The 23149-nt window shown below is 44.6% G+C and overlaps 1 protein-coding gene across 2 annotated transcripts in view; it reads right to left on the reverse strand.

The window, feature by feature from the left end:
* The window catches only part of podxl (podocalyxin-like), a 171172-nt gene that overhangs the window by 52624 nt on the left and 95399 nt on the right, over positions 1-23149 (reverse strand). For both annotated transcript variants that reach the window (XM_070897187.1, XM_070897186.1), the window contains exons 2-4: positions 19706-20128; positions 17104-17480; positions 13915-13980 (exon numbers count right to left, since the gene is read on the reverse strand). In XM_070897187.1, the coding sequence (XP_070753288.1) occupies positions 13915-13980; positions 17104-17480; positions 19706-20128 (866 nt within the window). The remainder of the gene's footprint in view (positions 1-13914; positions 13981-17103; positions 17481-19705; positions 20129-23149) is intronic.

Here is a 23149-nt window from a genome sequence, read left to right on the forward strand (position 1 = left end):
TAGGGTTTGGCAGAGAAGATGTGATTTTCTTTCTCAATTCTAACTATTCATTTTTCGCGGTTGCCTGAGGAGACACCTAACCCCATATCCAGATTCATGGTGATCTCAGGAAGGATCTAACCCTGACATTACATGTCGCTCTATGTTACCTTCACAAGATATCTTCCAGCACCTTAATGGGCGAGGCTAGATACATCCATTTGCCTGATCTTTTTGTGATGTTTCACCTAAACTGTATATACACATCCTCCTCTCTGCATCCCAGCTGTGTTGACATTAAGACTTATTGCACCGTCTCCTACTCTACCTCATTCTTTCTAATCGACTCTAAACTGTAGATTCCTTCTTTCTACAAACTACAGGCTTTGAAAAGCCTCCTGTAATCACTACTTCCAAATTGCATACTTGGCAACTCACAAAGCCATTGTGCAGCTTCAAACAAATGTTGGTGCCACCTCAAAACAGCCAACAATCCTGAATATAAGCCCAGTGGATGACTAAATAAGTTCAATTCTGTTTTCACAACTTACTATTGCTGTGAAAACTGGAACCTTCCAACCTTGCCTCCGACATATGCAAGCAAGGAGTTACAGTGAGAGTGCAGTGGGACATAATTCGATCGCAATCTAAGTAGCAAGTGTACCTATACTGCATCACTTGTATTGCAAGGAACTAGACAAAAAGGTTTGTTGCATTGGTGAATCTAGACATTTCTGAAGGGTAATGTGTGTATTGAACATGCAGGGTTTATTTTCTGGGAGATATATATTTCTCCCAGGATATATATTTCTTGACACTTTTTTGGCACATTTTCCAGCATTTTTGGAGAGCACTGTAATTCCAACTTTGAAACCAAATGCAATTTCACCTTTGAAACCAAATGTAATTTATTCAGCAAAGTGAAATGTCCCAAGGCGCTTCACAGGAGTATTATGAGACAAAAATTTGACACTGAGCCGCATAAGGAGAAATTAGCGCAGGTGACCAAAAACTTGGTTAAAGAGGTAGGTTTTAAGGGGCGCCTTGAAGGAGGAAAGAGAGGTAGAGAGGCGGAGAGGTTTAGGGAGGGAGTTCCAGAACTTAGGGCCTAGCCTACAGAAGGCACAGCCATCAATGATTGAGTGATTATAATCAGAGATGCTCAAGAGGGCAGAATTAGAGGAGCGCAGACATCTCGGGGGTGGGGGTGGGGGGGGTTTGTGGGGCTGGAGGAGATTACAGAGATAGGGAGGGCTGAGGCCATGGAGGGATTTGAATACAAGGATGAGAATTTTGAAATCGAAGCGTTGCTTAACCGGAAGCCTGTTATGTATGTAACTATGTAATACTTGCCACCAGAGGGCGCGACTGTTGGAGTCCTAATGGTCACCTGCACACACGTGCAGGGCAAGTATAAAAGGTTGGCTGCCATGTTGCTTAGACGCTCTGGAGTTGTAATAAAGAAGACTAAGGTCACATTAAGTTTAGCTCACAGTACTCAGCCTCATGGAGTTCTATATATAATAATTGGCAAAGAGTAACAGAATACGAACCTTCATGCAACCATGGCTGCAGTTGGAATATTAGAGATGCGTAGAGGGTGATGATTGGGAAGCCTTCGTTGAGCGTCTTGACCAGTACTTCGTGGCCAATGAACTGGAAGGAGACACTAACGCGGTCAAGCGCAGGGCGGTTCTCCTCACCGTCTGTGGGCCTAAAATATACGGCCTCATCAAGAATCTGCTCACACCGACAAAACCAACGGATAAGGAATACACAGAGTTGTGCATGCTGGTTCGGGACCACCTCAAGCCGAAGGCGAGTATTCTCATGGCCAGATATCGTTTTTACACGCACCATCGCTCTGGGGGCCAGGACCTGAGACGACTCGCAGGATCGTGCGATTTTGGAGCTGCGTTGGAGGAAATGCTGTGGGACTTTTTTGTGCTGGGCATCAGCCACGAGGTCATTCTTCGAAAGCTGCTGGCTGCCGAAACCCTCGACCTGAGCAGGGCCATCGCGATCGCCCAGGCATGCAAGGCTACGGACAATAACACCAAACAGATATTCTCTCAACATCGAAGCTCACCGGCAAGCACTGTGCATAAAATGATGTCGCTAGCAGGCCGAACTGCATATGGCAGGGCCTATACGTCTGCGGCTGCAAGACCTGTGATGACTCAGAGTCCGCCATCGGGGGTGAATGTGAATCCATTAGCACCATGTTAGCGCTGCGGGGGTAATCATCGGATCCATCAATGTTGATTCAAGCACTACGTGTGCAAAGGCTGCGCAACAATGGGGCACCTCCAGCGAATGTGCAAACGTGCTGCGACACACCACGTGGCAGAGGATGATCGATCCGGCGCGGATTATGCAGCACAGGCAACTCAACCCGAGGAAGAAGAGTATGGGATACATACCTTCACCACTAAGAGCCCTCCTATAATGCTGAAAGTCAAATTAAATGGAGTTCCAGTATCCATGGAGTTGGACACGGATGCGAGTCAGTCAATAATGAGCCAGAAGGCTTTCGAGAAACTGTGGGGCAATAAGGCACAAAGGTCCAAACTGATCCCAATTAATGCAAAGCTGCGTACCTACACCAAAGAGCTCATACCAGTTATTGGAAGTGCGGCAGTGAAGGTATTGTATGATGGAGCTGTGCATGACCTATCATTGTGGATTGTACCAGGCAATGGCCCAACGCTGTTCGGCAGAAGCTGGCTAGAAAAGATTAGATGGAATTGGAACGACATCAAAGCACTATCTTCAGTGGATGACGCCTCGTGTGCTCAAGTGCTGAGCAAGTTTCCCTCGCTATTCGAACTAGGCATTGGCAACTTCACAGGTGCCAAAGTACCGATCCATCTAAGCCCCGATGCACGGCCCGTCCATCACAAGACTTGGGCGGTTCCATACATGATGAGGGAAAAAGTCGAGATCGAACTGGACAGACTCCAACACGAAGGAATTATATTGCTAGTCGAGTTCAACGAGTGGGCCAGTCCAATTGTTCCGGTGTTGAAAAGCGATGGCGCGGTCAGAATCTGTGGAGACTGCAAGGTAACAATTAACCGAGTCTCACTACAGGACTAGTACCCACTGCCCAAGGCAGATGACCTGTTTGCAATGTTAGCAGGGGGGAAGTCGTTCACCAAGTTGGACCTAACCTCCGCCTATATGACACAGGAGCTAGCTGAATCTTCGAAAAGACTGACGTGCATCAACACACACAAAGGACCGTTCATATACCACAGGTGCTCTTTCGGGATTCGCTCGGCTACAGTCATTTTCCAGAGAAACATGGAGAGTTTGCTGAAACGCGCACCGTTGTGTTTCAAGACGACATCCTGATCACCAGTCATGACACCATCGAATACCTACACAACCTGGAAGAGGTTCTAAGTCACCTGGACAGAGTGGGGCTCAGGCTGAAACGCTCCAAGTGTGTTTTCCTGGCGCCAGAAGTCGAATTTTTGGGAAGAAAGATTGCAGCAGACGGCATCAGGCCCACGGACTCAGACAGAGGCCATCAAGAATGCACGCAGACCACAGAATGTGACAGAGCTGCGTTTGCTCCTGGTACTCCTCAACTATTTTGGTAACTTTCTACCCGGGTTGAGCACATTGTTAGAGCCTTTACACATGCTGCTATGTAAGGGTGATGGGTTTGGGGCAAATCTCAAGACACACCCTTTGAGAAGGCCAGGAACCTGCTATGTTCAAATAAGTAACTTGTACACTATGACCCATGTAAATGTTTAGTGCTCGCTTGTGATGCCTCATCGTACGAGGTCGGCTGTGTATTACATCAAGCCAATGTATCGGGCAACCTCCAACCAGTTGCATAGGCATCTAGAAGTCTGTCTAAGGCTGAGAGGGTCTATAGTATGGTCGAGAAAGAGGTGCTAGCATGTGTATGTGGGGTTAAGAAAATGCACCAATACCTATTTGGACTTTGGTTTGAGCTTGAAACTGACCACAAGCCACTCATTTCGCTGTTTTCAGAGAGCAAAGGTATAAACACCAACGCTTCGTCCCGCATCCAAAGATGGGCACTAACATTATCCGCTTATGACTATGTTATCCGCCACAGACTAGGCACTGTAAACTGTGCCGATGCTCTTAGCCGGCTGCCATTACACACCACCGGGATTGAAATGGCGCAGCCCGCAGACATGCTACTGGTCATGGATGCTTTTGAGAGCGAGGGGTCACCCATCATGGCTCGCCAGATCAGGACCTGGACCAGCCATGATTCTGTGCTATCATTAGCAAAGAGTTGCGTCCTAAATGGGAACTGGTCGGCCGTTCCCAGGGAAATGCAAGATGAAATTAAGCCGTTTCACCGACGCAAAGATGAAATTTCCATCCAGTCGTTCGGAATCCTTATGGGGTAATCGCCTGGTTTTGCCAAAAAAAGGCAAGGAAACGTTTATATGCGACCTACACAGCACCCACCCAGGCATTGTCATGATGAAGGCAATAGCCAGGTTGCGTGTTTGGTGGCCCGGCATTGACTCGGACTTGGAGTCATGCGTGCATCAGTGCAAAACTTGCTCGCAACTGAGCAATGCACCAAGGGAGGCTCCACTGAGTCTGTGGTCATGGCCCTCCGAACCGTGGTCCAGGATCAACGTAGATTTTGCTGGCTTCTTTCTAGGAAAGATGTTTTTAGTAGAAGTGGACGCTTACTCCAAATGGATTGAATGCGTAATCATGTCATCCAGCACATCCACAGCCACCATTGAAAGCCTCCGGGCCATGATCGCCACCCATGGCTTGCCCGACGTCCTTGTCAGCGACAATGGACCGTGTTTCACCAGCTCGGAATTCAACGAGTTTATGACCCGCAATGGCATCAAGCATGTCAGGTCTGCTCCATTTAAGCCCGCGTCTAACGGTCAAGCGGAGTGGGCAGTCCAAACAATCAAGCAGAGCAGGAAACGCGTGACGGACGGCTCCCTGCAGACCTGCTTGTCTCTCATTCTGCTCAGTTACCAGACACGACCCCACGCGCTCCCCCGGCAGAAGTGTTAATGAAGAGAGCCCTCAAAACCTGGCTATCCTGAGTCCACCCGGATCTCAATGATCACGTGGAAACCCGGCGACACCGGCAGATCATGTACCACAATCGCGCGGCTATTTCACGTGACATTGATGTTAACGACCCTGTGTTTGTCCTGAATTACGGTCATGGTCCCAAGTGGGTTGCTGGCACTGTTTTGGCCAAGGAAGAGAATAGGATGTTTGTAGTCAAACTGTTGAATGGCCAAACGTGCAGAAAGCATTTAGATCAGACCAAATTATGATTTACTGACAACCAGGAATGACTTGAAGGGGACGTCACCATTGACGATCCACTAACACACACCCAACCAGCAATTGACCTCGCTGTCAATCACGAGGATGAACCCACCGTTCCTGACAGTCCTGTCAGACCAGCCACGGTGCAGTGTGGCAATGGTCCAACCACCTCACACACGCCAGGGTTTGAACTTAGATGATCAACCAGGGAACGAAGGGCTCCGGATTGCCTCAACTTGTAAATAACTTGTACCGAAGATTTTGGGGGGGGTGTGATGTTATGTATGTAACTATGTAATACTTACCACCAGAGGGCGCGACTGTTGGAGTCCTAATGGTCACCTGCACACACGTGCAGGGCCAGTATAAAAGATTGGCTGCCATGTTGTTTAGGCACTCTGGAGTTGTAATAAGGAAGACTAAGGTCACACTAAGTTTAGCTCACAGTACTCAGCCTCGTGGAGTTCTTATATACATAATAAAGCCCATGTAGGTCAGCGAGCACAGGGGTGATGGGTGAGTGGGACTTGATGCGAGTTAGGACACGGGCTGCCGAGTTTTTGGATCGCCTCTAGTTTACGGAGGGTAGAATGTGGGAGGCCAGCCAGGAGTGTGTTGGACTGATCAAGTCTAGAGGTAACAAAAGCACGGATGAGGGCTTCAGCAGCGGATGAGCTGAGACAAGGGCGGAGAAGGGCGATGATACGGAGGTGGAAATAGGCAGTCTTAGTTATGCTGCGGATATGTGGTCAAAATGAAAGATTACAGATAGTTTAAATATTAAAACGGTTGTTACAAGTTGAACTCTTTCTTGATTTTGGTACCATTAATGGCAATAAATAGCAGGGTTACATAGCAGATCACTGCCACATGAAGCAGTGCAGTTGTCCCGTGAAACCCCAACTTTTCTTAAAGACACTTTAATAGATTCACACTAAACCTGAACAAACCATCTAAATGCAAGGAGAAAACAGCTGTATTGTGATCAGAAGGTTAAAGAATGGAATTCACAATAAAGTCTATTCTGGTCACACTCTTTGTCACGTATTTATTTTTCCCATAATTTTAGGTTGCAACCAAATTTCAGGTTCCCCCAGAGACCGTGGTCACGAACTTCATTCTTGTGGATTGTTGCAAAAACAAAAGAATGAATTCTTAGCCTAACCCTGCACAATAGCAAGAGAATTGTTTCTATTTCCATTAAGCGTGCCGGTGGCTACTGATCACAAGTCAGTGAGAGATCCATACGTTCGTACGTGATGCGCAGACGCAACTCAGTACACGCTTACGATCAGCGTAAAACGCCAACAGCGACCATGAATGGATTGAGCTCATCATCTAACTCGTTTCGTCATTGCCGGTGCCCTGCTCAGGTTGTCTACCCTCGGGGATTGTCTTGGGAGTCTCCAGGAATGAAACCGTAATCTCCAGGATACGGATGCAAGCGCCTCAGGAGAAAAATCATAAGAAATAGGAGCACGGAGTAGGCCCTATGGCCCCACGAGCCTGCTCCGCCATTCAATAAGATCCTCCATATCCCTTGATTTCCCTCGACTCCAAAATCACAGCTGCATTTGGAAAAAAAAGTGTTTTTTTTTCAATTCTCTTGGAACACTTTTGTTTATATGTTATAAAAATATTGAAGATGGGAAATAAGGCTGTTTGACTGGGTGGGAGCGGTTGGAGATCATTTGATGACATTTCCAGGAATATGTTGGCCTTTATTGCAAGGGGGATAGAGTATAAAAGCAGAGAAGTCCTGCTACAACTGAACAGGGTATTGGTGAGGCCACACCTGGAGTACTGCGTACAGTTTTGGTCTCCGTATTTAATTAAGGATAAATGCATTGGAGGCTGTTCAGAAAAGGTTCACTAGGTTGATTCTGAAGGTGAGGGGATTGACTTTATGAAGATAGGTTAAGTAGGCTGGGCCTATACTCACTGCAGTTCAGAAGAATGGGAGGTGATCTTATTGAAACATATAAGATAATGAGGAGGCTCGACAAGGTGGATGCAGAGAGGATATTTCCACTCATAGGTGAAACTAAAACTAGGGGATATACTCTTAGAATAAGGGGTCGCCCATTTAAAACTGAGATGAGGAGAAATTTCTTCTCTCCTAATTTAAAAATTAATTCCTGTCCCGAATGGATTGTGAATTGTCAAGAAGCCTAGGTGACAGACAATGGCCCAGTAATGCAGGGTTCCAGGGTAGCTGATCATTATCCCACCATTCACACCCTATCTTGACTATGTTTTTCTAACTCCTGGCATTACCATTTCAATTTGGCCCATCGTCCCTTTTGTCTCTCTAATCCCTTCTATCTTCCACCCTAGCACAGACCTTCCCTTTTGTTCTTCTTCCCCTCCCCCGTTCAGTGTTGGTTAAGAATCTGTTCTTTCTGAACACTCTCCAGTTCTGATGAAGGGTCATCGACCCGAAACGTTAACTCTGCTTCCTCTCCACAGATGTTGCCTGACCCGCTGAGATTTCCAGCGTTTTCTGTTTTTAATTCCAGATTCCAGCATCCGCAGTATTTTGGTTTCACCTGGGTGACAAAAGTAAGGAGGTACGAGCTAAACCAAGGAAGTAATGGCGTGGGCTGGGGCCAATATTTATCCTTCAACCAACATCACTAAAACAGATTATCTGTTCATTATCACATTGCTGTTTGTGGGAGCTTGCTGTGCGCAAAATTGGCTGCCATGTTTCCTATAGTGCCGACACTTCAACAAAGTACTTCATTGGCTATAAAGCGCTTTGGAACGTCCTGAGGTCGTGAAAGGCGCTATATGAATGCAAGTTATTTCTTTCTCTTGGGTTTTAAAAGCCTGGAGATTGTAGGAGGAAGAGATGACTGATACAAGGAGTTCTGTACTTCTGAGATGCTGAAAAGCTAATGAGTTATAAATACTTTTGACTTAACATGGTTTTTTTTGGAGGAGAAAAGCTCCTGGCAATTAAAAAATACAGCTGTTCAGTGCAAGTCTGATGTTTTCTGATTAAATGCAAACACACAGCAAAAATGCCCTTTACGGCAAGCAAATAATTCAATTCTGAGACTGACGTTTTTTAAGGTACCATTTAAAGTTTGCTCTTTGTAGCTAGACACAAACCAGAGGCACTTTAGATGCTAATGGACACTGCACCAGGTTCATTTATCAGGTTCTCATTCACTTGAATCACCTCGCTCTGTTCTCTTAATTGGCATCTAAGTGACCTTTCATCCGAAAGGTCACCTGTGGAACTTGCAGGAACCACCGATATCACAGTGAGAGTCCTGTGATAGATCACATCTGGTACAACCTGTACCATGCTGTTAGCTTTCACCGAGGCTACAGGGGTGCTCAAAATTCCACTTCTGGTAATCTTTGACCCCAGTGTGCCCCTTCACCTTTCACTTTAAGATTAGACCTGTCAAGTCTCAATTTATCGCAAACTGGTATGCTGCCTTGGAGTCGGACTTTGCAGTTAGAATGTGGTCGAATCCTTTCGTCCACAGTATAGAAAGCTTGTTTCCTCCTCCCACGTCCTGGTACCCGCAGGTCAAATGTCAACACACATCCTCCTTCAACCAGGAGTGAGGACAGATCTACAATGTAAAGTTTCCCTGATTAACATTAAACCTCCACACCCCCGCCCCTCAACCCATGATCAATCAGAACCAGGCAGGATTCAGGAGAGAATAAGATCCTAGAATCATAGACAGTCAAAGTTACTTTTATTTCTCTCCAAAGTGGTTCACTCCATCTAGTGGCCCGGCTGAGAACTTGGGTCGGCAGATCAAAAAATATAGAAACATAGAAAAATAAGTGCAGGAGTAGGCCATTCGGCCCTTCGAGCCTGCACCACCATTCAATAAGATCATGGCTGATCATTCCCTCAGTACCCCATTCCTGCTTTCTCTCCATACCCCTTGATCCCCTTAACCGTAAGGGCCATATCTAACTCCCTCTTGAATATATCCAATGAACTGGCATCAACAACTCTCTGCGGCAGGGAATTCCACAGGTCAACAACTCTCTGAGTGAAGAAGTTTCTCCTCATCTCAGTCCTAAATGGCCTACCCCTTATCCTAAGACTATGTCCCCTGGTTCTGGACTTTCCCAACATCGAGAACATTCTTCCCGCATCTAACCTGTCCAGTCCTGTCAGAATCTTGTATGTTTCTATGAGATCCCCCCTCATCCTTCTAAACGCCAGTGAATAAAGGCTCAGTTGATCCAGTCTCTTCTCAGATGACAGCCCAGCCATCCCTGGAATCAGTCTGGTGAACCTTCGCTGCAAGCCCTCAATAGCAAGAACGTCCTTCCTCAGATTAGGAGACCAAAACTGAACACAATATTCCAGGTGAGGCCTCACTAAGGCCGTGTACAACTGCAGTAAGATCTCCCTGCTTCTATACTCAACTCCTAGCTATGAAGGCCAACATACCATTTGCCTTCTTCACCGCCTGCTGTACCTGCGTGCCCACTTTCAGTGACTGATGAACCATGACACCCAGGTCTCGTTGCACCTCCCGTTATTCTAGTCTGCCGCCATTCAGTTAATATTCTGCCTTCGTGTTTTTGCCCCCAAAATGGATAACCTCACATTTATCCACATTATACTGCATCTGCCATGTATTTGCCCACTCACCTAATCTGTCCAAGTCACCCTGCAACCTCTTAGCGTCCTCCTCACAGCTCACACCCGCCACCCAGTTTAGTGTCATCCGCAAATTTGGAGATATTACACTCTATTCCTTCATCCAAATCGTTAATGTATGTTGTAAAAAGCTGGGGTCCCAGCACTGAGCCCTGCTGCACCCCACTAGTAACTGCCTGCCATTCTGAAAAGGACCCGTTTATCCCGACTCTCTGCTTCCTGTCTGCCAACCAGTTTTCTATCCATGTCAGTACATTACACCCAATACCATGCGTTTTGATTTTGTACACCAATCTCTTGTGCGGGACCTTGTCAAAAGCCTTTTGAAAGTCCAAATACACCACATCCACTGGTTCTCCCTTGTCCACTCTAGCAGTTACATCCTCAAAAAATTCCAGAAGATTCGTCAAGCATGATTTCCCTTTCATAAATCCATGCTGACTCAGTCCGATCCTGTCACTGCTTTCCAAATGGGCTGCTATTTCATCCTTAATGATTGATTCCAACATTTTCCCCACTACTGATGTCGGGCTAACCGGTCTATAATTACCCGCTTTTTCTCTCCCTCCTTTTTAAAAAAGTGGCGTTACATTAGCTACCCTCCAGTCCATAGGAACTGATCCAGAGTCGATAGATAGTTGGAAAATGATCACCAATGCATCCACTATTTCTAGGGCCACTTCCTTAAGTACTCTGGGATGCAGACTATCAGGATCCGGGGATTTATCGGCTTTTAATCCCATCAATTTCCCTAACTCAATTTCCCGCCTAATAAGGATATCTTTCAGTTCCTCATTCTCACTAGACCCACTGTCCCCTAGTACATTCGGAAGGTTATTTGTGAAGACAGAACTAAAGTATTTGTTCAATTGGTCTGCCATTTCTTTGTTCCTCATTATAAATTCAGCTGAATCCGATTGCAAGGGACCTACGTTTGTCTTTACTAATCTTTTTCTTTTCACATATTTATAGAAGCTTTTGCAGTCAGTTTTTATGTTCCCTGCAAGTTTCCTCTCATACTCTCTTTTCCCCTTCTTAATTAAATCCTTAGTCCTCCTCTGTTGAATTCTAAATTTCTCCCAGTCCTCAGGTTTGTTGCTTTTTCTAGCCAATTTATATGCCTCTTCCTTGGTTTTAACACCTTGCTTAATTTCCCTTGTTAGCCATGGTTGAGCCACCTTCCCAGTTTTATTTTTACTCCAGACAGGGATGTACAATTGCTGAAGTTCATCCATGTGATCTTTAAATGTTTGCCATTGCTTATCCACCGTCAACCCTTTAAGTATCCTCTGCCAGTCTATTCTAGCCAATTCACACCCCATACCGTCGAAGTTAACTTTCCTTAAGTTCAGAACCATAGTTTCTGAATTAACTTTGTCACTCTCCATCTTAATAAGGAATTCTACCATATTATGGTCACTTTTCCCCAAAGGGCCTCGCACAACAAGATTGCTAATTGGTCCCTTCTCATTACACATCACCCAGTCTAGGATGGCCGGCTCCCTGGTTGGTTCCTCGACATATTGGTCTAGAAAACCATCCCTAATACACTCCAGGAAATCCTCCTCCACCGCATTGCTACCAGTTAGGTTAGCCCAATCTATATGAAGATTAAAGTCGCCCATGATTACTGCTGTACCTTTATTGCACATATCCCTTATTTCTTGTTAGATGCTGTCCCCAACCTCACTACTACTATTTGGTGGTCTATACACAACTCCCACTAGCATTTTCTGCCTTTTGGAATTCCGCAGCTCCATCCATACTAATTCCACATCATCCAGGCTAATGTCCTTCCTTACAATTGCATTGATTTTCTCTTTAACCAGCAACACCACCCTGCCTCCTTTTGCTTTTGTGGCTCTTTTTGCTTTTTGCCTTGGGTTTCTCTGCCCACCACTTTTACTATTCTCCTTTCTATCTTTTGCTTCTGCCCCCCTTCTATTTCCCTCTGTCTCCCTGCATAGGTTCCCATCCCCCTGCCATATTAGTTTAACTCCTACCCAACAGCACTAGCAAACACTTCCCCTAGGACATTGGTTCCGATCCTCAAAGAGAGAGGCAGTCCACGGGTATGAACCCGGGATCCTCTCCTTGGGACCTCAACGCTCACTTTCACACTGCACAGTGCAGCCAGGGCAGGTCTGGAAAAATACACACCTCAACAACTTAAGGCTAAGATACTCTCAGCTTTGTCCAGACTGGACAGCAAAGAAATTCAACAGCTTACCAGCAACATCTGTATTTGTTTGCCTTTATTTCAAGTTGTTCAATACTGAGCTTTCCTGCAGCAACTAAACCTTTGTGGCCTTTGGTATGTCCTCCCCGCTCCACTAACCTTCTATGTCCAGCAAAGATCCACTTTTTTTGAAGAACTTGCAGTTTAAGATTCATATCCTCTGGTTAAAATAACCATTGTTAATGAGTACTAAATGAACCCAGGCAAGTTTAAAAGGAAAGTTTATAGAATGATACAGGACAGGAGGAGGCCATTCGGCCCATCTTGCCTGTGCCGGCTCATTGAAAGAGCTGTCTAATTAGTCCCACTCCCCTGCTCTTTTCCCCCATAGCCCTGCAAATGTTTTACCCTTCACGGATTCATCCAAGACAGGGCTCATTTTTACTTTCACCTCATGAGCCCATTGTAGAACTTGCTCAGTTTTCATCCCATTGATCACAACAACTATTATAATCAGCAGGTCTGGAGATAATCCCTTATAACCGCTGACTTTGAACCTATGGTTCCCAAAGCTCTCCATCATTGGGTGTTTTTTCCTCACCTCATGTCTGGGTCTGCTGCAGACTAATTGTTAGAGATTGATTGCTGTGATTAGTCAACAACTCCATTATCGTTGTACCAAGCGAATGGTAGAAGATGAACTACGACATTTTTTTTTCTAGTAATTCCTAAGTTCCTATCTAAGCTGAACGCAGAGTTACATAAGTACATAAGAACGTAAGAAATAGGAGCTGGAGTAGGCCATGCGGCCCTTCGAGTCATTCATCAAGATCATGACTGATCTTCTACCACAACTCCACCTTCCCGTATTATCCCCATATCCCTTGATTCCCTTAGTTCCCCAAAATTTATCGACCTCTGTCTTGAATATACTTAATGACTGAGCATCCACAGCTCTCAGGGGTAGAGAATTTCAAAGATTCTTTTGAGTGAAGAAATTTCTCCTCATCTCAGTCCTAAATGGCCGACCCCTTATTCGAGACTGTGACCCCGTATTGTAGATTCCCCAGCCAGGGGAAACCTTTTCTCAATATTAACCCTGTCAAGCCTCTTAAGAATTTTATATATTTCAATTAGATCGCCTCTCATTCTTTGAAATTCTAGGGAATGTAGGCCTAAGGAAAGACATACCTGCCTCAGAGGGAGTGCAATGAAGGTTCACTAGGTGGGTTCCTGGGATGAGACGATTGCCCTATGAGAGGAGATAGAGTCAAGTCGATCTCCTCTCATAGGACAATCGCCTCATCCCAGGGACCAGCCTAGTGACCTAGAGGTATGTCTTTCCTTAGATAAGGAGACAAGAACTGTACACAGTATTCCAGGTGTGACCTCACCAATGCCCTGTATAATTGTAGTAAGACTTCTTCACTCTTATACTCCAATCCATTTGAAGCAAAAGCTAACATACCATTTGCTTTCCTAATTGCTTGCTGTACCTGCATGTTAACTTTCTGTGATTCATGTACAAGGACACCCGGGTCCCTCTGAATGCAAATATTTCCCAGTCTCTCGCAATTCAAAAAATATTCTGCCTTTTTGTGTTTCCTACCAAAGTGGATAACTTCACATTTCCCCACATTGTATTCTATTTTCCATGTTCTTGCCACTCAGTCAACCTGTCTCTACCTCTCTGCAACCTCTTTCTGTTCTCCTGACAGCTTACTTTCCCAGCTAACACTGTATCATCAGCAAACTTGGATAGGTTACATTCAGTCCCTTCATCTAAGTCATTACTTACACAGTCCATGCTTTTATTCAATATCAGGAAGTTTTTTTGGCTACTGGATTCAGCCACACAATGGACCTGGGAAAACAGATAAACACAAAATGGTTAGCGTCGATTTTGTTTAAAGCAATATTTTTTTGGGGAAAAAATTGTCAATTTCCAAGCACATCAGGAGTCATGACCAAGATGTGAATGAGGTGTATTTGGATCTCCAGAAGGCATTCGATAAGGTACCACATAAAAGCTAACTGCACAAGATAAAAGTTCATGGGGTTGGGGGTAATATATTAGCATGGATAGAGGATTGGCTAACTAACAGAAAACAGAGTTGGGATAAATTTGGTCATTTCCCGGTTGGCAAACAGGAACTAGTGGGGTGCCACAGGATCAGTGCTGGGTCCTCAACTATTTACAATCTATATTAATGACTTGGATGAAGAGACCGAGTGTAATGTAGCCAAGTTTGCTGATGATACAAAGATGGGTGGGAAAGCAAATTGTGAGGAGGTCGTAAAAAATCTGCAAAGGGATATAGACAGGCTAAGTGAGTAGGCAAAAATTTGGCAGATGGAGTATAATGTGAGAAAATGTGAGGTTATCCACTTTGGCAGAAAAAATAGAAAAGCAAATTATAATTTAAATGGAGAAAAATTGCAAAGTGCTGCAGTACAGAGAGACCTGGGGGTCCTTGTGCATGAAACACAAAAAGTGAGTATGCAGGTACAGCAAGTAATCAGGAAGGTAAATGGAATGTTGGCCTTTATTGCAAGGGGGATAGAGTATAAAAGCAGAAAAGTCCTGCTACAACTGTACAGGGTATTGGTGAGGCTACACCTAGAGTACCGTGTACAGTTTTGGTCTCCATATTTAAGGAAGGATATACTTACATTGGAGGCTGTTCAGAGAAGGTTCACTCGGTTGATTCCAGAGTTGGGGGGGGTTGACTTATTAAGATAGGTTAAGTAAGTTGGGCCTATACTCATTGGAGTTCAGAAGAACTCAAAACATATAAGGTGGATGCAGAGAGGATATTTCCACTCATAGGGAAAACTAAAACTAGGGGACATAGTCTTAGAATAAGGGGCTGCCCATTTAAAACTGAGATGAGGAATTTGTTCTTCTCAGAGGGTTGTAAATCTGTGGAATTCTCTGCCTCAGAGAGCTTTGGAGGCTGGGTCATTGAATATATTTAAGGTGGAGTTAGACAGATTTTTTGAGTAGTAAGGGAATAAAGGGTTATGGGGAGCGGGCGGGGAAGTGGAGCTGAGTCCATGATCAGACCAGCCATGATCTTATTGAATGGCGGAGCAGGCTCGAGGGGTCAGGTGGCCAACTCCTGCTCCTATTTCTTATGTTCTTATGAAAAGTTGGTTTCAAAGTTTTGGGTTTCGCTCATGTAACTTGATTTCAAGAATGTCAACAATTTGTTCTTTAATATACTTTCTTTTGTGAATTGTGTACATGTCAAGTTGAGGCTTGAAGGAATGGAACACTTTCCCCTACAGAAACCGACCTTTGCTATCTGTTAATTCTAGATTAGGTATAGTATAGTTAGTCAACCTGCCCGGCCCCATCACTGTGCTTTAAGCCCAACCTCAGAAGAACATTTGTGGCATTGCCCTATCACCCACACACCAGATAGCTTGTGCCCTTTCTGAGGGCTCAAATTTGGCCCACCCCTTTTTTCGTCGCACTCACCAAAGATGCGCCGGCTTTGTGGGCTGAAAATGGCGCCTAAAAAATCTCCCCCAATTCTGGCTGCTGTGTTGCCTCTCCCGGGCGTGGCGTGGCGTGGCCAGTCGATTGGGGGTGGAGCTAGGGCCCTGTGCCAGAAACAGTGCCGGCAGCTCTGCACATGCGCGTTGGAGTGCGCGCGCATGCGCAGTAGCTCCTGCCCCCAGCCTCTGTTTGCATGCTGCAGCGTGGGACCTGATACGTCCCGCCCCTATCCTGGGCCGCGTGGCCTGCCGCACAGTAACGAGACTTTGATAGAGAAGCCTGCCTTCTTCCAAAGCACTTGGTTCTTTTGTTGAATGCCTACATTATTGCCGCTGGATGTCAATATTCTACACATAACTTGAAGGCTTAAGGACATTGCCATGCAAAGGTTCAGGTAGAATTGTCTATTTTGAAATCCATCTCAAAAGTTATATCCAGGTATTTTTGTAGAGAAACGATTATAAACGTCATTAGGTTGGCAGTTTAATTTTCCACCCACTCAATTACATTTTTCCTCGGGATGGGGGGGAGGGGGGGGGGAAGAGTTTTGATCGGTGGGGGGGTGGCAGGGGAGGTGGGGAGGGGTGATAACTGTGTAGCCAGTAATTTTAATGAGCTTACTCAAGACTTTCCTTAACCCTGTTGATGAAAATACTTTCCTACATAAAAACATAAGAAAGACGAGCAGGAGGTACTTCTATTTTTTATTTGGATATTTAGAAAAAATGATGTAAATATATTTTGTCTCTACTTTTATTTTTGTAGTTTAAGCTTCCATGAATGCTTCTGTTGTATAGTAAATTAACTTTGCGAAGTTTGTCATATGATGTCCTGTATAGCTGTTTGATCCTATTCACATTCTTTAGTCAAGTCATTAAGTTCTGCTGGCCCCCGTTGTACCTACCTGCGCTGATTTCATAACTCTCCGCAAGGGTTTTCTTTGTGGCCACATATGCTGGCCTAAGTTAGTTTGGAGTAACTAGTAGCTGTACAAAGTGGCCTAAATGGGCAAAACCGGTCATAGGTGGCTAGTAACGCCCCCTTTTGAAAAAAACTAAACGAAACTAAAAAAAATCCTAACTAACTCACTTACACTGGTGCAAATTGAATGCGCAAAATGGGGATTTTTAAGATACTCCAGAAAAAATCAAGTTGCTCCAAAAAACACGGAGCAACTTCTGGGCAATTTTGAGCCCGAGTGAGGTCATTAATCAGTGACAAATTCGGGTCCGCTTTACGCTACAGGTTCATGGAGGAGATGGATTGAAACTTCCAGCAATCATTCACAAGCTTTGTTCTAACCACACAAAATATCACTCTTGCAAAAGGTGGAATGACCAGAGTTATGAACATATCTCCGTGGTTCTGACAGTCCTGCATAAACGAGAACAATATGACAGCAAGAATGAAGAGAAACATTGAGGAAAGGGAGGGGAATGATTGGCAGTGCTGAGTGCTCACTCTTGCACTGTTTTGTTTTACCTCTGACTGTATATCTGTCTTTGAGTTAGTTGATGCAGTTCCCTGTGTTTCTTCATTTGCATTTTCCATTGTTCCTTGAGGACTTGAGGACTTTTCTAATGTTCCTTCAGTTACATTTTTCTTTGTCTCTTCAGTTGATGTATTGTGGGAAATCTCTTCAGTTGATGTAATTAGCAATATCCTTTTATTAGTCTGAAGGTTGTCATTCATTGCTCCTGTAGCTGTAACACTTGTAGGTGTGGTTTTGAACAATGCTGAAACGGTTGTGTTCACAAGGTGTGTTGATTGTGTTATAGCAGGGCTAGAATTTACTGATGTTGAATTGACGGCACTGTCGGTGGGTGCAGTTTTAGTTACAACTGTGGGACTTGTAGTTTCTGTAACAACATAGGTTTAGAATATATTTAAAAAATATCCAAGTTCCCTGTCCTGCGCCTCTGATTTTAACTGGTGCAGTAGAAATGATTAAATATTAAGGAAAGTTTACAAATTGGCACACATGGCATGAAGCTTTGCTTATCAAGAGTTGAGTGGACTCTGCATAATGGCAAATCTTCTAATTGTTATTGACTGTCCCACATTGCACTGTAACTACTCTTGGGTAGTTTTTTAGAGCCTTGGTTCAGTGGGTAGCACTCTCGCCTCTGAGTCAGAAGGTCTAAGCCCCACTCCAGGAACTTGAGCACAAAATCTAAGCTGACACTCCTGCGCAGTGCTAAGCGAGCACTGCACTGTCAGAGCTGCTGTCTTTTGGATGAGAGGTTAAACCGAGGCCCCATCTCCTCGCTCAGGAGGGGGTAAAAGATTCACATGGCAATATTTCGAAGAAGAGCAGGGGAGTTACCCCTGGTGTCCTGGCCAATATTTAGCCCTCAACCATCACCAAGAAACAGATTATCTGGTCATTATCACATTGCTGTTTGCGGGACCTTGCTGTGCACAAATTGGCTGCTATGTTTCCTAGATTACAACAGTGACTACACTCCAAAAAAGTACTTCATTGGTTGTAAAGCACTTTGGGACGTCCTGAGGTTGTGAAAGTCGCTATATAAATACAAATTCTTTGTTTCTTCCTAGAAATATGTTGATTAGGCAGATAAGGTGTATGAAGCTGGGCTAATTTGATCCATCAGTTTGGATGTAAGCTCAGTGTTATGGTGAACATCAATCTGAAGTCGCGGCGATGCACACTCGCCAACAGCGAATACCCAGAAAGAGGCCCCAGAGCTACTATCTTCAAACAGTTGGATTAATGCTACAAGGCAGGGTAGTTGAGAATGTGTGTCGATCACGTGAGGCATCATGTAGTGGGGCTCAAACCTCCAACCTGGGGCGTCACTCAATGGTAGAAGGTGGCCGCTTCCCTGCCATCCCCAACACATTGAGTTCTCAATCCCAGCCATGTCCCACATCAGCAGGCCAAAAGTTTCTCTTGGTTGAATTTTTGTACTCCTCAGAGTGAGGGGAAGGGAACAGTTCTCTCCCCAGGCACCGGTGTCAGCATAAAGCACTCCCAGATTCAGTTAGATATATAATGAAGCTCCCTCAATTCAGCACCAACCTCAGGCGTGCCACTTAGGACACGTTGAGGAGCCTCACTATCCAGAAGCAAGTGATGAATAATGCATCTCCGTGATGCAACCAAGGTTCAAATTTTCAGTGGCCACGGGAAATTCCATGAATGCGGTGATCTCAGGAACTCCTTCCTCACGTTAATATTCTAATAGGGAATTGTGTAACGCACAGGAAGTTCAATGTAGGAGCACTCTGAGTGTAATCATCTCATAAACACTTTCCTCTTCAATACATTTGACCTCAATAGTTCTGTCCTTATCATTTTCCAGAGCCAAGGAGAAGTATTGATCTGCAGGATGTATTTTGAGTAAAAAGAAAAAAAGAAAAACATGCATTTATATGCCTCAGGACATCCCAAAGCATTTTATAGAGTAGTCACTGTTGCAATGCAGGAAACTCTGTGCAAGGTCCCATAAACAGCCATGTGATAATGACCAGATAATCTGTTTTAGCAAGGCTGGTTGAGGGATAAATATTGGCCAGGACACCAGGAAGAACTCCCCTGCTCTTCTTCAAAATAGTGCCATGGGATCTTTTACGTCTACCTGAGAGAGCAGACGGGGTCTTGGTTTAACGTCTCATCCGAAAGGCAGCACCTCTGACAGCGCAGTACTCCCTCAGTACTACACTGGGGAGTGTCAGCCTCGATGTCTGTGCTCAAGTCTCTTGAGGGGGGATTGAACCCATAATCTGCTGACTGAGAGTTGAGAGTGACTACACTCCAAAACTACTTCATTGGCTGTAAAGTGCTTTGAGATGTCAGGTGGTCATGAAAGGTGCTATATAAATGCGAGCCTTCTTTTCATATGATCTGGAATGCACTGCCTGAAAGGGCGGTGGAAGCAGATTCAATAGCAACTTTCAAAAGCGAATCAGATATATACTTGAAAGGAAAAATTTTCAGAGCTATGGGGAAAGAACAGGGGATTTGGGACTAATTGGATAGCTCTTTCATAGAACAAGATGGGTCGAATGGCCTCCTTATGTGCTGTATGATTCTATGATTTCAGTGGTACATTCTCCTTACCAGGTATTACATCACTTGTAGACTTCTGGGTTGTAGAGGCACTGCTTTCATTCTGATGTGAAGCAGTTGGTGTGAACCCTTCACGTTGAACAGTTGTGGTATTACTCTGACCCGTAGATGTCACTGACATGGTGTTGGTCAAAGTCGTCGTTGCTGGATTGGTCACTACTCCAGGCATTGCACCGAGAGTGGGTGTGGTCATTGTGGGTGCCGTGATCGTAGCAGTAGAGTTGTTTCCCTCAGCGACAGTGCTAGAATTTGATACCGTGCTTTCTTCTTTTTGTGTTGCAGTGCTGGAAGGCACGATAACACTCGTTGAGCTGGTGTGCTGTGCAGTTATGGACACATCGGTGACCGTTCTCATTGCATTGCTTGAGACTGTTAAGGTGATTGTGGTTGGAATGCTGATTGACCATAAACCTGCTGAAATAATAAAAGTCTGAGGTTATTATAGGAACAGGAGTAGGCCATTCAACCCCTTGAGCCTGCGCCGCCCTTCAAATACATCATGGCTGACCTGTATTTTAATTCCATTTATTCATCTTGGTTCCATAACTCTTAATACCCTTAACTATCAAACAGCTATCAACCACAGTTTTGAAATTTTCAACTGACAGCCGAAACAGCTTTATGGTGTGAGCCTTGGCTCAGTGGGTAGCATTCCCACCTCTGGGTCAGAAGGTTGTGGGTTCAAGTCACTACTCCAGAGACTTGAGCACAAAAGTGCTCCACGCTAACACACCAGGTCTCGGCCTATGATGATGATGATGATGATTTTTTTTAGAGAACGTGCAAATCCAGTCCAAGATGGAGGTCTCGTCTCTGTAATGTATTTGCTTCATGGGTTCTTTGCTTAAGAATTCATAGCAACAGTTGGTTTATTAACAACGGTTAACAAAGGTTTAACAATCACACTGCACATTGCCAGTTCATCCACCAGACTCACAACTACATACCTCATCGTGGATGACCTAGATCCAACTGACTGGGGTTTTATTGAGTTTTGTGGATGGCACATGACTGGCTAAGCCACTCACAGTGCAACAGCTCTACAAGCCTGTGAGTATTCTCACAGGGGCATACATTGTCTCCTTTATGGGAGGTGATAAAAACTTATTTATGAGAACAGCACAAGAGGTCATCAAGCTTCCAGTTTTAATGCATGATTATTCCATGATGTACTCCCCACCTCCATCCCCTGTATTGGTAGTTGATTTGGAGCTGGACCCATATCTGTTGAGAAGGAGGATAGTGGGACATACAGATAACAGCTTGTTTTTTTTGTTCACGTGAATTAAAGAATGGAATTTAGGGGGCGATTTTCTGAATTGCCAAATCTTCACCTCTGGGTCCTGACAGTGAGTGGCTACAGGCTTTTCATTTATGGAGAGCCCTATAGCCCAGTCTGATCTTGCTCTCACTTTAAAGCCCATGGATCACTGGATGGTAATCACCAGTAGAAACCCTGCTTGATTTTTCTCCCCCATTCATTCTATAGCCGAGGAACGTTGAGACCAATTATAGCCTCTCCATGCCTACAACCAATCAACTCATCAATCACAGACAGGGACAGATTGGCACTGTCCTGGGGCCTGTGTCCTTAATTCTATAATTATCAGTGCTCCTACCCCGTGAGCCATAAGAACATAGAAACATAAGAATTAGGTTCAGGAGTAGGCCAGACGGCCCTTCGAGCCTGATCCGCCATTCAATAAGATCATGGTTGAACTTTGACCTCAACTCCACTTTCCCGCCCGATCCCTGTATCCCTTGATTCCCCTAGAGTCCAAAACATCTATCTAGCTCAGCCTTGAATAAACAAAGTGACTCAGAGCACATGAGGACATACAGCACATAAGGAGGCCATTCGACCCATCTTGCTCGATGAAAGAACTATCTAATTAGTCCCAAATCCCCTGTTCTTTCCCCACGGCCCTTTGAGGTAGAGAATTCCAAAGGTTCACAACCCTCTGAGTGAAGAAAAATTCCTCCTCATCTCAGTCTTAAATGGCCGACTCCTTATTCTGAGACTATGTCCCCTAGTTCTAGACTCTCTAGCCAGGAAAAACAACCTTACAGCATCCACCCTGTCAATCCCCCGAGGAATCTTATATGTTCCAATGAGATCACCTCTCATTCTTCCAATTTCCAGAGTGTATAAACCCAATCTGCTCTATCCCTCCTCATAGAACAACCAACTAATCCCAGGAATCAATCGAGTGAACCTTCGTTGCACCACCTCCAAGGCAGGTATATCCTTTCTCAGATAAGGAGACCAAAACTGCACACAGTACTCCAGGTGTAGTCTCACCAAAGCCCTGTACAATTATAGTAAGACTTCCTTTGTCTAGTACTCCAACCTCCTTGCTATAAAGGCCAACATGTCTATTACCTGCTGTATCTGCATGCTAGCTTTCTGTGTTTCCTGTACGAGGACACCTAAATCTCTCTGAACACCAACATTTAATAGTTTCTAATCACTTTAAAAAAATTCTGTTTTTCTATTCTTCCTACTAAAGTGAATAACCTCACATTTACGTACATTATACTCCATATACCATCTTATTGCCCACTCACTTAATCTGTCCATATCTCTCCTCACAGCTTACTTTCCCACCTAGCTTTTTATCATCAGCAAACTTGGATACATTGCACTCAGTTCCTTCATCTAAGTTATTAATATAGATTGTAAATAGCTGAGACCCAAGCACTGATCCTTGCGGCATCCCATTAGTTACAGCCTGCCAACTGAAAATTACCTGTTTATCCCGACTCACGGTTTTCTGTCTGTTAACCAATCCTCTATACATGCTAATGTATTACCCCTACCTCGTGAGCCCTTATCTTGCGTAGCAACCTTTTATGTGGCACCTTATCGAATGCCTTTTGGAAATCCAAATATACGACATCCACTGGATCCCCTTTATCTACCTTGCTCATTACATCCTCAAAAAACTCGAATAAATTTGTTAAACATGATTTACTTTTCATAAAACTATGTTAACTCTGCCTGATCATATTATGATTTTCTAAGTGCCCTGTTTTCACATCCTTAATAATGCATTCCAGCATTTACCCTGATGACTGATGTCAGGCTAACTGGCCTGTAGTTCCCTACTTTCTCTCTCTCACCTTTCTTGAAAAGCGGGGTTACGTTTACCTTCCAATCTTCTGGGACCGTTCGAGAATGTAGGGAATTTTGGAAGATCACAACCAATGCATCAGGTTCAGGGGATTTGTCAGCTTTTAGTCCCATTAGTTTTTCAAGGTAACTTTGAAGGTATGAGGCATGAATTGGCTAGGATAGATTAGCGAATGATACTTAAAAGGTTGACAATGGATGGGCAATGGCAGACATTTAGAGATCGCATGGATGAACTACAACAATTGTACATCCCTGTCTGGCGTAAAAAGAAAAAAGGGAAGGTGGCTCAACCGTGGCTA

Source organism: Pristiophorus japonicus, chromosome 13, assembly GCF_044704955.1.
Source record: "Pristiophorus japonicus isolate sPriJap1 chromosome 13, sPriJap1.hap1, whole genome shotgun sequence".
Lineage (NCBI taxonomy): Eukaryota > Metazoa > Chordata > Chondrichthyes > Pristiophoridae > Pristiophorus > Pristiophorus japonicus.